The sequence below is a fragment of the Neoarthrinium moseri genome, assembly GCF_022829205.1.
Source record: "Neoarthrinium moseri strain CBS 164.80 chromosome Unknown scaffold21_Wmoseri_CBS_16480, whole genome shotgun sequence".
NCBI lineage: Eukaryota > Fungi > Ascomycota > Sordariomycetes > Amphisphaeriales > Apiosporaceae > Neoarthrinium > Neoarthrinium moseri.
The window spans coordinates 300514-316257 of record NW_026055135.1 but is presented as its reverse complement, the minus strand read 5'-3'; the positions used below and the strand labels follow the sequence as shown (position 1 = coordinate 316257).

The following is a 15744-nucleotide window of genomic DNA, read 5'->3' as shown; positions in this document are numbered from 1 at the left end:
GGCTCTCACCATCAGAGCCCAGGCCCCACGATAAGGAAGGGGAACGAACGCTCCGCTTGTCGCTATCTGCGCCATAGTCTCGATTGGCCACTTCCCCAGCACCATGGCTCCTTCGGCTTCCCTGGAGAATGTCCCTGCCGCGAACACGCCGTACTTCACCCCGGCCCAGGACCCACCGGCGGGGACGGCCCTCCACCCGGAGTCGGCGCCGACCCTGTTCCAGCCGCTCAAGATCCGGGACCTGACGCTGCAGAACCGCTTCGTGGTGTCGCCCATGTGCCAGTACTCGGCCGACGACGGCCACCACACCGACTGGCACTTCGCGCACCTGGCGCAGTACGTGATCCGCGGCAACGCGCTGACCATTGTCGAGGCCTCGAGCGTCCTCGCCAACGGCCGCATCACGCCCGAGGACTCGGGCCTCTGGAAGGACAGCCAAATCGAGCCGCTGAAGCGCATCGTCACCTTTGCCCACAGCCAGGGCCAGAAGATCGGCATCCAGCTCGCCCACGCCGGCCGCAAGGCCAGCACCGTGGCCCCGTGGATACGCACTGGTGGCAACAGCGCTGTCGCCGGCCCTGACCTGGGCGGGTGGCCCGACAATGTGTGGGCGCCCAGTGCGATCAAGTTTGCGGACGGCTTTGCAGAGCCCAGGGAGATGAGCCTCGCGGACATCCAGGAGCTGGTGCAGGGTTTCAAAGACTCGGCCGTGCGCGCCGTGAAGGCTGGTTTCGACGTGATCGAGATCCACGGCGCACACGGTTACCTCATTACGGAGTTCTTGTCACCCTTGACCAACAAGCGGACCGACAAGTATGGCGGGAGCTTCGAGAACCGGACGCGGCTGCTCTTCGAGACCATCGAGGCCGTCAGGAGCGTCATCCCGAAGAGCATGCCTCTGTTCTTGCGCATCTCGGCCACGGAGTGGATGGAATGGAACGGCGAGCCGAGCTGGACGCTCGACGAGAGCATCAGACTCGCGAAGCTGCTGCCGGCCGCGGGTGTCGACCTGCTAGACGTGAGCTCCGGCGGGAACAACGCCCAGCAGAAGATCAACCTCCATCCCTACTACCAGGTGAACCTGGCCGGAGAGATCCGGGATGAGCTGAAGAAGGAGGGGTTGGACCTGCTCATTGGCGCCGTCGGCCTGATCACCGAGGCGGAGATGGCGCGGTCCATCGTCCAGGAGAACTCCAACGGCAACGGCGGCGGCAGCCACCCTGGCACGATCGAGATCGAGCAAGAGAACGGGCAGAAGACGCAGGCCGACGTCGTGCTCATGGCGAGACAGCTGCTGCGCGAACCCGAATTCCCGCTGCGCGTGGCGCACCAGCTTAATGTCGACGTTGCGTGGCCCAATCAGTACCACCGCGCCGAGTGGCGAAAGGGGCAAAAGATCTAGATCTGCTGTAGATAGAGCAGGATCTTCAGGAGGAATGGCTGAGGGGGCACCATCACCCTACAGGGCTGTGGTAGGGGAAGAATCCTGCTGGGTAAGGTGTGGTAGCACGGCATTGTGCGAGGGATGCGAGATCAGACAAGCCACGGTTAGATCTAGAAAACCCACAGCCGGCGCATGCATAGAAGCTATAGCGCTTGTGGCGATAAGAAAATGTCTCAGGTATTATGGCCGTGTTCGTCTTGCATGCTATAGAGAGTTGATAGGCAGACAGGCTTGCGATCAGCCTGCGGATCAAACAGATTAAAATCCTTCATTCTGATTATACGGCATGACCCGCTCTATGAGAAACACTCAACCCGCTCAGCGATCCATCCTCGAATGCCCCATTCACCAATGTATTCCGACTGCTTACTCGCCCACTCCGGCTTATAGACCTGAAGCATCAGCAACTCAGGAGCGGACCCCAATACTCGCAAGTCACGAGACCCTCTCCTCCATAAACCCCCTTCATACGAGTAAGCAGTCCTGACCTTGGCTCTCAAGCTCCCGTCAGCAGCACATCCAAACGCCACGCTTCATCCCCCTTGATCAGGAACACACACACGTACAGACACACACACACATCACATCATATACAGGCCCCTACGACAAGTGACAATCCTCCGAGCTGCGCAAGGGCACCACAGCGCCTACCAGTCGAGGAGCCCCCCTGCTCGGCCCAGTCCTCTCCCTTCCCTGCGTTCCTACTTGGCCCGCGGCGGGTACTTCTTGCCGTCCATCTCGACCTTGGGCTCGCACGTGCACCAGTCGTCGGTCGCGATGCTGTCCAGCACGCGGGGGATGTGGGCGCCGCAGCCGACCCAGGACGTCTTGCCTGCACGTGTCCGGGTTAGGGGCCGAGACGGGATTTCGGGGGCCTGGGTTTGGCAGACACTTACCGCACGAGCTGCAGGTGGCCTTCATACACATTTTGACTTTTTACTTTCTAGTCGCGAATTTGTTGAGCCGGTCTGAAGCGGGTGGAGAGATTTGCGCAAGGTGGGTCAGGTAAAGAGAGATTTTTGGTACTGTACGCAATTTGTGTGACCGGAGCTGTCAGATATATATGTCGGTCGTTATATGTTCACTTTCGGTATCTTGAAATCGGTAGGTCGCCGATGGTCGATGCGGCCGCGGGAGATCGGCGAGTCGATGCAGACCACGCTAGCTTGAAGATCCCCGATATCGCCGAAGAGTGGAATGGACCTCCTCGAGGGTTTACTTTCGCCGGGACGGTTGGGGTCGGGTCAAGAGAACGCCGATAAGGCTGCAGCTTGGAAGGCATCTGAAATGTCGTCCAGTTATTCTGCCTCTTTTTGGTGGAATGCAGAGAGCATCGCCCAAGAAGTACTTATAGGTATGCAGCATGCTTATATTCAGACAAATTGTGTACAAGTCCCCGCTTCATGCTCGTATATAACCAAGGAGACCAACATTGGGGATTATCACCGACCCTTGGACGCTGCCTATGCGTTTGTGCTATACCGTCCTAAAAAAGAAAATATGCTCGAAAGGGGTTTGTTTCGTAGTAGCACAGTGCCAAAGATATGTCGTAAATGCCACAAAAACCGTTCCTAGCTCATGCAGCCGCTTCGTCACCGGGTGCTTTCTTCTCGACCTCGCTCTCGACAATCGCCCTGATCAGCTGCGTCGCCAGCTCCGTGCCCATCTTTACAAACGCCGGGTTGCCAATCGCCGGCACGTGCAGGAAGAGGACTTTCCGCGGCCGGTGCTGCCTCCACAGGTGCTCGAGGCTGGAGAAGTAGATGAAGTCGCACAGATACCGGCCCGGGTCCTCGGAGATCTTCAGCTCGGGGCCGTCCTCGCCCTTGTCCTGCCAGGTGCATTAGCTTGTAACAGTAACAAAAACGCGCCCCCATGGGGCCGCGAGATCGGGGGGAGACGTACCGGGCACCGCTGGACCCATCTCTCGTAGATGTCCTCGACGTCCAGCTCCGTCAGCAGCTCCTCGGGGGCGCCGGGCCAGACGCCCTCGCCGCCCTCGCCCTCGAGCAGGTGGCCGTCGACGTCGCGGAACTTGTAGCCGTCGCGGTGCGCGCGGCGCTCGATCGCGTACTTGACCGGCGGGCCCGCCATGCCGATGTGCAGGGCGAGGTCGATCGTGCGGCCCGGGTCGTCCCAGAGCGTGGGCACGAGCTCGCGCACCGTCTGGTAGTTGACGCGGATGGGCTGCGGGTGCACCAGCAGCCGGACCCGGGGCATCTTGGACGACGACTTGTGCGCCGGGTCCTTCACCCTGTCCCAGGGCAGGTACTCGGGCAGCGCCGAGGCGATCTCCCACGACGGATTCACGGGATAGCCATCCTTGAAGGGCTGTTCGGTGTGCGGATTAGCATGCGATCGAACAATGAGGAGGCCGAGCAGGAAGCGGGAGGGATTGACGTATAAGTCCCGTCACGGAGTCGAAAGTCAAGAGGCACGTACACCGAAGCCAGTCACCAGCACTGTCAGCTCTTGGTCATCCTTGACGTTCTTTATTGTATCGATCGAGCCCATGGCGACAGCTGGCCCTAGGATTCCCTTTTTCTTTTATCTACTGTACCTCAGGCCAGAGACACAGGAGCAGCCCATCGTTTTTCCAAGCTCAGGACGGGGTCCCGGAGGGATCCGAGCTTAAATATGGAGCCCCGGTTGTATGGATGGAGCTGGGCCCTCGCGGGGTTCAACAAGGAGCCCAGTCACGCATTCGGCCATTGAGGGGTAACGGGAATAGGAAGTCAGTGGGCTCGCCGCGCCGTTGCGGGAGAGTCGGGCCACCTGCAAAGCCAATACTGGGCTAGCTGAACCTTGGGAACGGTACGAGGAACGCTCTTTTCGGGCGTGATGCGAGTACGCAAATTTTTGGATGCAGGAGCTCATTGGGGGAGGCCTCTTGGTATATAGAATTGTCGGACGGGGAAAACTGCCGTTGCACTACCTACTTTCATTACTGTTTGGATTGTATAAGTTGATTCTGCACCAGGTCTCACCAGATCAAGCCACCCAGCCGAGGAACGTTTGCAAGATGAATCAGGGTCAAGACACAGCCATTATGAGACGATACTTTCCCCCAGCATACTTTCCAAGCCTCGGCAATTTGGCTTGCATTGAGCCAAAGTCAAGACTGCCAGCCTTGCACTCCGGACAAGACGACGTATAAAGACTTGCCAAGACGCCGCAACGAGTCAAGTTCAATGCTCATGTGACGTGTGCCTTCACGAAAGTAGAAGCACTGGAGAGGAGCCGGAGGATTGATCCAGGCAATGCCTCAATACAAGTGGAGTATATAATGGGAAACGCGCGAGACAAGCCCTGACGAGCCCCGAGTCCGCAAGCTTCCCCTTCCAGGATATATGCATGCACACAGACTTGGCAGATCACGGGTCCACGGCTTCTTGTACTTGAAGTCTGTGTGCCGGCTTGCGTATAATACAGTCGTAATAAATACAGATCCCACCAAGAGCTTGGCCTGTATAACACGGCATCGGATGACTGGTCTCCCACAATTCTGATACACAGTATCTTGATAGACGTGGGACGCTGAAAATGAGAGCACAAACAACACCACCATAACACCGCCGCCGTGGGGCATGGGTGACTGGACCACACCAGAGTGATAGACTTGGAGATCTGTTTCCTGTCCGATATGAAGGAGCGAGGATGGTGTTCTAATAACTTCGCCTGGCTGGGGATCAAAAGCGTGAAATAGCGCCGCCAGCCTATGTCCAACAGGACACGCAGATGGATTTAGACCTAAGCATTTCAAATCACGGGAGACAGGAGACATCTATGTGTCGACATCTAACTCAGCGCTTCATTCTCTAGGTTATTCGCTGCCCTGTGCATATGCAAACTCAAGACGTGTCCATCCATCCAGTCTGAGTATATCGCCTGTAAATGGAACGCACCTAACTAAAACACATCCCAAGTTGAGTATTCTTGCTTCACGCTCGTGAGCCGTGCCGAGCCCCCTGGACTGCTTCTGCACCCGTTCACACGTTGCCAGCCTCGTCTTTATCCTTCCTCGCCAATCCTCCTCACCCTGTATCTTTCCCTCTCTCCGAGTCGACGATCTGGAGCGCACCCGTGTTGTCCCACGCAACGCGGCCCTCCTCGACGGCATCGCGCAGCTCGCGGGCCAGGGGCGCGCGGTCGCCGGTGTGGGGGTCCCAGTCCCAGCCCTCGCGCATCCACATCCAGCGGAGGTAGGCGCGGAGCTCCTTGTCGAGCGGGAGGACGCGCATCCACTCGGGCTGGAAGGCAGGGGGGCGGCGGCCCTCGCGGCGGCCCAGCAGCGCGTCGCGGCAGAAGATGCGCCAGCTGTCGAGGGCGTAGGCGCCCTGCGTCATGTGGCCGATCTCCCACGCCGACGGGCGCGGGTCCTGGTCCTCAGGCGCCACGGCCTCGCCGGCGCGGACGTCCTTGCCGTCGCCCGGCCGCGGGTAGTTCTTCACGCCGTAGCGGGCATCTCGGGTCGGGGGCGTCGCGAGCCAGATCCGCGCGTACTTCTGGATCTGGGCTGCTCTGACAACTGAGAGTCCTAGGTGCTTGATCATAGCCGAGATATCGCTAGGCTTTGCTTCCACCAACGCCTCGGGAGTCGGGTATTTCTCCATCAGCTTGAAGTAAGTTGGTATAGCCGTCCTGCCGGGCGTCCTCACGAGGAACGTGATTGCTATGAGCAGCCGGAATGGGTCGTCGGCAAGCTTCTCCTGGACGAGACCGAATTGTGGTGCTGATAGGGTTGGAAATGGCAAGGCAGAAACAGTCCCTCGTGGAGGCCGTGGGCTTTTCGGCTTGAGTGGGCTGGACTTGGGCGTGGTAAAGTATTTGGAGGTTGACACGCGTTCTTTCTTGGGGGTTTGAGACGCTGAGCGAAGGGTATATCTCCTTTCTTCGGGAGCCGCCTGAAGCGTGCCGTCGTAGCCCTCTAGAGCCGTACTAGTCCCTGTAGGCGCCTGGTCGAGTTCCTCTGCTTTCACCTCTATATCCGCAGCCCCTGGAGACCTTGGGATTGTACTTGCCCGTTCGTCCTCTGAGGTTTGCTCTTGCTGTTCATTGTCCAGGGTCTCTCCATCACCCGCAGGCACCTGGCTGTCTACGAGTGCGTGTCTTTTAAATGAGCGGCGGCTGCATCGTCTGTGACAACTTCACTTGAGCCAGTCTGAGGGGTTAAGGCGGCAGCCTGCGGCGCGATGGCCTTCTTCGTCGGCGCCTTGGCATTATCACTGCTCCGGTACCATACAGCAGCCTCCTTCAGGACTGGAACCGTGGGATGGGGCTGGTTGGTATTCTCCGAATCTTCGCCCTGAGCTTGCTGAAGAGCTTTTGCAGCTCTCTTAGAGGCTCTCTTCGCAGCTCTTCTAGCACGCTTCTTGGCTCGCTTATTCACTAACGCGGTGGGCGTCTCCTGATCTGGTCCTGCGAAGAAATGGGACTCGTTCTGTCGCTTACGCTTCTTGTCCGTGTTTGGTGCTGCCTGCGGTTTTGCCATGATGGCATCCCCCCTGCCGACGCCTTGTCTCTGCTGTGCTCCTAGAGCAACGTTTGCGATATGGTTACTTGGTCTTGTTAGAGGGTCTGGCTTGATAATTTTCGCAAGATAGCTCAGGGTGTCCTGTCCATCCAGCGGGTTGTGGTTCGCCGTCTCAGCCCTCATCGATTTCGCGCATGCAATCAGCATGTCCCACTCCTCGACTCCACGAAGCAGGCTGAGCCTCTTGACCTCCTTGAGCTCGTTGGGCCCCATCTGGCCGTTCGCCGCCAGCAGGCCAAGCTGCTTCTTCTCGAACTGATCCGAGGCTTCCCAGCCGACCATGTAGTCGTCAGCCAGCTGCGAGGCCGGCTCCGTCCCTTGTTCCGACATGTGGTTCGCCTCCAGCCAGTCCATGACTTTATTGAAGATCTTTTTGGGATCTGGAACGGGGTATGCGACTCGAGCCCGGTCGACGTCACCCATCTAACGTGACTTCCACTCAGGCAAGGATCTCAATTTTTGGAGGTAGGCCCAGAGGCGCGGGTACTGTTCCGGAGTAAGATACTGGGAGTTCATGGCGACAGTAAGAGAATTTGGGGAATATGCACCTAGAAGAATTGCTACGCTCCTGCTGGACTTTGCAGTGACGCGAAAAGAAAGAGACCAAGGGACAAATTCAGTGTGCAGGTTGCATTCCTTGTGTCGGAGAATTTTCTGTGCCTCTCTGTCAATGGGGGTGAGGTTAAGGGTAGTTCGGCTGGAAAGGCAGTGAAAAGAAATTTTCAGTGACGAGGTGCAGGCGGGTACGTGTGGTAGCCCGACACTTCTTTTTCGTGTGCTAAATGAATGACACAAAGAGAAAGATCAAGCAGCACCAGTTGGTGACGAGCCCGTGAGCATCGCGAGATGCTTCAGTGAAAAAGAGGAAGGTCGATGCAAAGGTGCCGATCGCCCCAAATTACCCTGCAACAGGCCACCAGAGTCGGTTCGCGTCGCCTCATTGGCTAGTTTCAGCCAAAGCTGGACGTGAATGGTGTGTGGCTGCTGCAGTCGCGCTTCAAGCCCAGAATTTCATGGACATGATCGTCGAAAAAGGTAAAAGGGCAAAAAGGCAGAATAAGCTTGTGATGACCAGCAGAGAGTGATAAATATTGTTAAGCATCGTAGTTGTGGCAAGAAGTGCTGGTCTCATTGAGAAGCTGGAATGGAAAGTGTGCACAAACCGGGACGTGGCACAATACCGCAAGCAGGCATGCCATACACATTGACATAACTAGGTGGGTAGGCAATGTGACGATGGCAGCATGACTCAAGATCTCGGCCGCTTCAGGATCTCACGGGCTCTATAAAAGGCATCACGTTGATGATGAAGTCATTAAGGGTCTTTCCTTCTATCGGATACCACAGCTATGGGAGGGCATCGTTGACATATTCGCAGACAGCCGGGCATGTATCAAAAAATGAGAACTTGATTTACACTCTAAGTCACTACCCCCAGATTGCCCCCAGGCCTCGCAACCTCGAGTCTTTTGCCTCAAAACAAAGGAGCTTTAGGGAGTCTAGTATTACATACAGGGTGGGATTCGTCTAGAGTCGCATGTTCTTGTTGACCTTGGGAGGGTCGTAGGTGGTCTTTCTCGACTTGATCGGTGCCCACTTGTATCTCTTGACCCAGATGCTGAGGGCAGTCAGGACCGCGGTGACAGTCAGGACCTTGACACCCATCTTCTTGCGGTCGTCCATCTCGGGCTCGGCGGCCCAGTTCAAGAACTCGGTAACGTCCTTGGCCATCTGCGAGGTCGAGGCAGGGGTCTCGTCCTCGTACTCGACCAGTCCGTCGTACAGAACACGGGCCATGGCAATACCGGTACCGGGGAAGTAGGGGTTGAAGTTGAGGCCCGACTGGACCTGGGCACCAGCCGGGGGCTCCTCGGGGTAGCCGGTCAACAAGCTGAAGATGTAGTCGCAGCCACCGTGGCGGCCCTTGACGATCAAGCTCAAATCCGGGGGCAGAGCACCCTGGTTGGCAGCACGGGCAGCCTCGTCGTTCTTGTAGGGAGCGGGGATGTAGTCGGAGAGCTTTCCGGGGCGCTTCTCGATCTCACCCTCGTCGTTGGGCTCGGTGTCATACTCGTTCTCCTCGGCCAGGGCCTTGGCCTCGTCGACGGTCAGGATGGTACCGACGAGAGATCGGTAGGGAACACGGCTGAGCGAGTGGCAGGCAGCGCAGACCTCACGGTAGACCTGGAAACCACGGCGGAGACTGGGGAGCGCGGTGTTAGCGGGCGGCGGGGCGCGGCGGGACGGGGGGACGCGGCAGACGAGATGGAGAACACTTACGCTTGGTGGTCGAAGGTCTTGGTCCACTGGTTGTGAACCCAGGGGTACTGTGTAGGGTGCAGACTGGGAGCGATGGGTTAGCATGCTGAGCTGGCAATCCAAGGAGCACGACGGAAAGGCGCTAGGGCCAGTTGAGGATCCATATGCACGATCAATCAACCGCCTTCGGCCGGGAATTCACTTCCATCGCGGAATCTTGCACTCACCCCTCCTCAGCCGGTGTCATGGCGTGTGCGGTCGGTCCGTAGAGGTGGTAGTACCAGGCGACGGAGCCAATGGCGACGGCTGTCGAGGCGGCGGCGGCGATGTTCAGACGGGTAGGGGTCTCGGCCGCGGCGCCGGAGCTCGTCGAGGCGGATCGCTGTGGGAGAGTGCGGTCAGCATTACACGTGGACACGTCCGCGATGGGGCATTGAGCCGTCGAGGCAGCAGAGAGCGCCATTGAGGCCGCGATGGTGGCCGTCGACGGGGTCTCCCGGTGGTCGAACGATCGGGCTGGGGGCAGGATGAGAGAGCGTCGTTCTCGTACCTTGGCGAAGGAGGTGGCGCCATTACGGGCACCGTTGAGGATGCGCGTCGAGCGCAGGCAGGATCTTGCCAACATGGTGGGCTTACTGCTCTTCCGGCGGGCGAAGGGCAACAAGCTGTGCTGACAAGTCAATGGGTCTCGGCAGACTCGTGGTCTTGAGGTCGGAGATCGGAAGTGGAAAACAAAAAGTAGCTCAAAATGCAGAGTGAGCCAGCCAGTGAGCCCGGGCGGCAGGAATCATCCAAGTTGCCCGGGGGCTCATTGGCTGCGCCGGCACAGAAATATGGGGCCCCCCCTTCCCTTTGGGTCTCTAGCTCTCACGTGATCTAGGCCAGTTACATTACTTGCATTGCTTGCATTGCTTGCATTACTCCCTGACATTAGCTACATTACCTACCTAGGTAGAGACTGACAGCCGAAGTTTTATATCAGCTTCGATGGTTTTCTTCAAGGCTGTATGATATTCGGTTGTACTACTACCTGTCTATTGACGCTCCATCGCCCCGGCCTGTTCGCTGTCAAACCTATCTGTGCGGACACCCGCGAGGCTCATAACCCACCAGTCACGATGACCATGTCCCTAATGACTACCTGAACCCATTATTCCTTCTGTCTATGGTCTCATCTATAGCAACACGGGGAACTTCTTGTTGTAAAGTAGACAGACACACCAATGCCTCTTACAACAAAACCACCGCCCCCAGCACCGCCACTACCACCGCCGCGGTCCCCAGCGAGCCACGTCCTCACCACCCCGGAGCTCCTGGAGGCCATCCTGGCGCACCTGGACCCGCGCACGCTGCTCACGGCCGCCCAGCGCGTGAACCGCCTCTTCCACGCCCTGGTGGCCGCCTCGCCGCGCCTGCAGGAGGCCCTGTTCTTCCGGCCGCGGCGGCCCGCCGCGGGCTGGGACAGCGTCGAGGCCAACGCGCTGGTCTTCGGCGCCCTGCCCGTGCGCTTCCACTACCAGGGCCTGGCGGACAGCGAGCGGCGCTTCCACCGTGCTCCGGCGGCGGCGGCGGCGGCCGGTGGTCCGGGGTGCGCTGCTGTTGACGACGACGTCCTCGTCCGCGCCCGGCCGTGCCCGGCGGTCGTCAACGACCGCCGCGCCGCGTGGGAGGCGGACGCGCGGTTCGCGCGGCCCGAGGCGAGCTGGCGCCGCATGCTGGCGGTGCAGCCGCTGCTGGACGGCAGCTCGGCGCCGTGGCGGGTGCCGGACTGGGCCCACGCGCCGGGGCGCGACCCGAGCGAGACGCTGCAGCGCGTGTGCGCGACGCGGGGGCCCCTGGACGCCGAGGTCTTCGCGGAGCACCACGGGCAACTACGGATGGGCCGGGTGCTGGAGCGGGCGCGCGAGATGCTCGGGGACGGGGAGACGCTGTTCTGCGTCAAGCTCCTGCTGTACGAGGGCGCGGGGGAGACCCGGGTCGACCTCGTGGGCCGAGGCTCCAGGCATGTAGCGGGGAAATGTCTGGTGTTTCTCCGGACGTATTTTCCTACTGCGGCTTGATCAGCATGTTTCCCAGATTAACCCCTATTAGGAGGCCCCTTAACAGGTTTTGTTACAGTGGCGAGACTGAAACTGCTGTCATAGAGAGTTGCCGCGATGGCTGGAGTTTCATCGCAAAATACTTGTTATATTGGAGTCAAAAAGAACCATAGACCTTAGAAATCTGTTTATTAGCTGAATGCTAGGATATCTAATGACGTTTTGCTATACCCGTTTTTGTGCCCAAATGTTTTTAGTAGATCAGATTCATCATAAGACATCGCCAAAGAAACAAGAACGAGAAGAAAACAGAAATAAACGGCATCATAGAATCTGCTACTGGCCATTTGTGGTTGCAAGCTTCCGCCTCTGCTTGACGGCGTCTGCTAGGTTCTGCAGGACCGACTCGGTGTCTTGCCAGCCGATGCATGCATCTGTGATACTCACGCCGTGCTTCAGGCCGCTCTTGCCCTCAGCGGGGACCTTCTGGTTGCCTGTCGGGTGTGTCAGTAGCTCCTCTGTCTCGTCACTGTTCGTTCTTTGTCTTGACTCACCCTCGTTGATGTTGCTCTCGATCATGACACCCATGATGGCCGTCTCGCCCTTGCTGATCTGCTCCGCCAGCTCGGCAGCGACCTTGGGCTGGTTCTTGTGGTTCTTCTGCGAGTTGCCGTGGCTGCAGTCCACCATCAGGCGCTCGCGGACGCCCGACTTGGCCAGGGCCGCCCTGGCCTCGCCGATGCTCTTGGCGTCGTAGTTGGTGCCCTTGGTGCCACCGCGCAGGATGACGAAGCAGTCGTCGTTGCCGACGGTGCCCACGATGGCGACGACGCCGGGCTTGGTGACCGACAGGAAGTGGTGGGGGTGTCTGACGGCGCCAATGGCGTCGATGGCGACGCCCAGCGTGCCATCGGTGCCGTTCTTGAAGCCCACGGGGAAGGACAGACCGCTGGCCAGCTCTCTGTGGAGCTGCGACTCGGTGGTGCGGGCCCCGACGGCGCCGGCGGACAGCACATCAGCGAGGAACTGGGGGGAGATGGTATCGAGCATCTCGCTGGCGATGGGCATGCCCTTGTCGGTCAGGTCGACGAAGAGCTGGCGGCTGAGGCGCAGGCCCTTGTTGATCTTGAAGGAGTTGTCGATGTCCGGGTCGTTGATGAGGCCCTTCCAGCCGACGGTGGTGCGCGGCTTCTCGAGGTAGGAGCGCATGACGATGAGCAGCTCGTCCTTGTGCTTGGCCTTCTCCTTCAGCAGCATGTCGCAGTACTCGAGGGCGGCGGCCGGGTCGTGGATGGAGCAGGGCCCGATGATGACGAGCAGGCGGCCCAGGGGGTCGGTGCCCTTCACGACGGCGGCGACCTCCTCGCGCGACTCGAGCACCGTCTTCTTGGAGTTTTCCGTCTGGGGGATCTCATGCTGGAGGAGGTCGGGGGGCGTGAGGGGGTTGTAGCCGCGAACTGTGGGACAGGAAGACGGGGATTAGTTACGGGGTATTCGCTTTCGAAGGTTTCACACGGTCGTGCTTACTTCTCCAGTCTTCGCTGTCGGCCTTGTTGCCCACGTTCTTGTTCTCGATGAAGAAGCTCTGCTTGGTGAGGTGAGTCAGACGGGTGCAGGTCCCACGGTTGGATATCTGGTGTAAGTGGGAGCAACTCACCGACATGACGGGCCGTGGATATTCTTCTGAACCCAGTAGGAAACAAGCAGAAATGACTGTGATCTGTAAGAAAGGGCCGTCAATGGGCACTTGAAGGCGCTCTTCGGGATCAAAAAGTGCTCGCAAGTATTTTCTCTCTGCAGAGACCTTCGTCGCAGCTCGAGCAAATACCGTACGTTGGGTTGCGTCACACAGAGAAGCTCGGCTCAGAGTGGGCTGGGTGGGCTGGCGGGGTGGTGGTCCCACGTCCACTATAAAGAGAAAAAATTGCCAATGCAGCGGGCGCTAATGGCGGGATCGGAGCCCCCACACTGTCTCGCTGTCTCGCATGTAGGTACAGCATCCCATCCTGCCAGTTGCTTACTGAGACTTTTCTCAGGGTCCAGCCAGCCAACCAGCCAGCCTCTGCCTGGGACGACCTGGGTAGGCGTATGGTGAATGGGTCGCTTCAACTGCATCAGAGATCCGTCAACGGGTCTGCTGCTCCGGGGATGGGCCTCGTCCAATCGTTTTGACATGCAGGGCGGAACCGCGTCTTACACATCAAAATGAGTGACAACTGGACAACCATGTCATCGCTTCTGCCATCCGTCCGTCCATCGCAAGGATCATCACTTCTCTCGAACAAAGTAGGCGGATCCTCGTACTGTGAACCTATACGATCCATTGGATATATGTCGATCATCTGGTCAAACCGGCGCTATCTATCACCACCTGTATGTACATAGTCTACAACTCGTCCCAGCAGGCAGTACCCCACATACTGCACCCCGGCCTCTATAGTAAATGCCATATAACCCGAAGGATCTCTATAATGTACAGCGCGCCTTATCTCCGTTGTTTGACCTAAAGCCGTAAGTCGCGGGTAGGCCTTCCCCCGCGCAGCCAACATGACAAAGTATACCCGGCGTACAAATCTAAACTCAACGACAACTCCGTTCATCAAACCCCTCTTATTGGTTCTCTATTCCTTTTTGGTACGAACCCCCGCAGGGTCAGTGAAGGCCTCGTTCTTCAACTCCTCGATGCCGTTCACCTTGCCGTACACCCACTTCAGCGCCATGGTGCTGCCCGTCATCAGAGCGGCGGAAAAGGTGAAGAGAAGCACCCGCTGCCAGGTGCTCAAGATGTCAAAGATGGGATAGGGGTACCTGTGTCATTCTGGTCAGCAACCACGGACAGTTAAAACTCCCTTCTACCGTTCGGGGAAAATAGATATGACCATGTAGTTTCCAAGATAGAAGAATTTCCTGAAAGAGATAACAGATAAAAAAAATAAAAATAAGAAGAAAACCTACCATCCGTTCTTCGAGTAGCAGTACTCGACCCAGAACCAGTAGCCGAACGCGAAGACCATGCTGACGCCCATGGCCGGGTAGGCGCGGATGGTCCAGGGCGGGGAGAAGAGCAGCAGGTCGGCGGCGAGCAGCAGGCCCGGGGCGGCGTGGAAGCCGACGTCGGGCAGGAGGGCGAGCTGGAACTCGGGCGGGAAGACGAGGCCCTTGTCGACGGCGCACAGGCCCCAGTACAGCGCCGTGATGAGGCACTCGAGCGGCGCCGCCACGACGGCCAGCGCGTTCTTGAGCGCGAACAGCCGCGGCGAGCCCAGCACGTCCGCCGCCAGCCCGACCGTGAACGTGACCAGCGCCCCCGCCAGCCCCAGGATCGTCAGGAACTGGTAGTGCCCGCCGTACGCCGCCGAGAAGGGCGTCTCCCACGTGTCCAGGAACCGGAACGACGCCAGGAAGGAGGCGATGCCCGCAGCGTGCAGCAGCAGCGAGAGAGACCAGGCGGGCGAGGCCAGGCGCTGTTTGGGATGGCGGGCGGCCATGGCTGGTGGTGTTTTGGGATGCAGGTACGCAGCTATGAACGCGAAATCTGGGCGCTAGAAGGGGAAAAGATTAAAAAAAAATGAAAATGTTCACGCAATATACCAATGAAGCAGTAAGACAGGCTAGTCTTCTCTATACCTGCGCAGCTCTGAACGGAAAGGAACTTAATCTTAGCAACCGCGGAAACAGATGTTGAAAGGTGAGACGAGCTCATGACATGACGACATACTCCTATGGACGACAGAAGCCGGCCCCCGTATGCTGGGTCAGGCACATAGCGCCCGTAGCTTCCGCTTCAGTGGGTCGACCTCGCTAGAACGGGCCCACGTGTGCTGCCGCCCCGGCTGAGTGGTTCGCTATTTGCCCCTGATCTCGGGGTTGCGGGCTCTAACCATCTCCGGCGACCATGTCTACACTTTTGGAACTCAACCACGTTAAGAACATCTCAACGCATTCATCTCCGAGTCTCGCGCATGCACGGGGCCAAGATCCAAAGAAAGCACAAATTACCAAAGCAGTCCAATTCATTCATCGCCTCATGCTCGTGATACTAGTTACAGGTCTGTCCAGGGAGCTAATAGTACAAGGTAGTCTGGGCCAAGGTATCGACGGTTGCTTGGTGAGCATTTGGGCAACAGCCTGTCCATGCTTCTTCCGTTCTGTTTCACACTCCCTCTCGTGAGAAGACAGAAATGCTACTGTAGAATGAGATGAGGCAATGCCCCCCAGAACGTGACCACAAGACCAATGACACCCCCTGCTACTCCCCTTCATGAATGGCCGTCCCGGCTCTGGTTCTGTTGATAGTCTTCCATTTCTTGCCCCTTTTCCTCTGTCAGATTTTTTTTTTCTTTTCCCCCATTTCTTGAGCCTCGTTCGTTGCTGCTTGCAAGCCTCAGCATATAATCCGACAAGCAAGTTGTTTCCTGCAAAAGTGCAGTGTAGTTGTGTATCCTTCAGAAAAGTGCGCAGTGTTCCAG

At 58.2% G+C, this 15744-nt stretch overlaps 6 protein-coding genes across 6 annotated transcripts; 2 read left to right on the top strand and 4 right to left on the bottom strand.

Annotated features, from left to right (window-relative positions):
- Window positions 1–103: 103 nt before the first annotated feature.
- On the top strand, window positions 104–1402 carry JN550_006240 (uncharacterized protein; the record flags this gene model as incomplete). The annotated part of the gene is made up of 1 exon (XM_049317957.1): window positions 104–1402. One exon carries the CDS (start codon window positions 104–106, stop codon window positions 1400–1402), a length of 1299 nt encoding a protein of 432 aa, XP_049171800.1.
- A 1618-nt stretch (window positions 1403–3020) lies between these two features.
- On the bottom strand, window positions 3021–3958 carry JN550_006239 (uncharacterized protein; the record flags this gene model as incomplete). Its single annotated transcript, XM_049317956.1, has 3 exons — window positions 3021–3275; window positions 3350–3775; window positions 3887–3958. 3 exons carry the CDS (start codon window positions 3956–3958, stop codon window positions 3021–3023), a joined length of 753 nt encoding a protein of 250 aa, XP_049171799.1.
- Window positions 3959–5478: 1520 nt separating this feature from the next.
- On the bottom strand, window positions 5479–7400 carry JN550_006238 (uncharacterized protein; the record flags this gene model as incomplete). The annotated part of the gene is made up of 2 exons (XM_049317955.1): window positions 5479–6531; window positions 6591–7400. The coding sequence occupies 2 exons, from the start codon at window positions 7398–7400 to the stop codon at window positions 5479–5481; spliced, it is 1863 nt and encodes a 620-aa protein (XP_049171798.1).
- A 1104-nt stretch (window positions 7401–8504) lies between these two features.
- On the bottom strand, window positions 8505–9861 carry JN550_006237 (uncharacterized protein; the record flags this gene model as incomplete). Its single annotated transcript, XM_049317953.1, has 3 exons — window positions 8505–9180; window positions 9258–9320; window positions 9464–9861. 3 exons carry the CDS (start codon window positions 9859–9861, stop codon window positions 8505–8507), a joined length of 1137 nt encoding a protein of 378 aa, XP_049171797.1.
- A 598-nt stretch (window positions 9862–10459) lies between these two features.
- On the top strand, window positions 10460–11296 carry JN550_006236 (uncharacterized protein; the record flags this gene model as incomplete). Its single annotated transcript, XM_049317952.1, has 1 exon — window positions 10460–11296. The coding sequence occupies one exon, from the start codon at window positions 10460–10462 to the stop codon at window positions 11294–11296; it is 837 nt and encodes a 278-aa protein (XP_049171796.1).
- A 315-nt stretch (window positions 11297–11611) lies between these two features.
- On the bottom strand, window positions 11612–14763 carry JN550_006235 (uncharacterized protein; the record flags this gene model as incomplete). The annotated part of the gene is made up of 7 exons (XM_049317951.1): window positions 11612–11769; window positions 11830–12732; window positions 12803–12860; window positions 12933–13183; window positions 13473–13578; window positions 13918–14083; window positions 14231–14763. The coding sequence occupies 7 exons, from the start codon at window positions 14761–14763 to the stop codon at window positions 11612–11614; spliced, it is 2175 nt and encodes a 724-aa protein (XP_049171795.1).
- Between the last annotated feature and the right edge of the window lie 981 nt (window positions 14764–15744).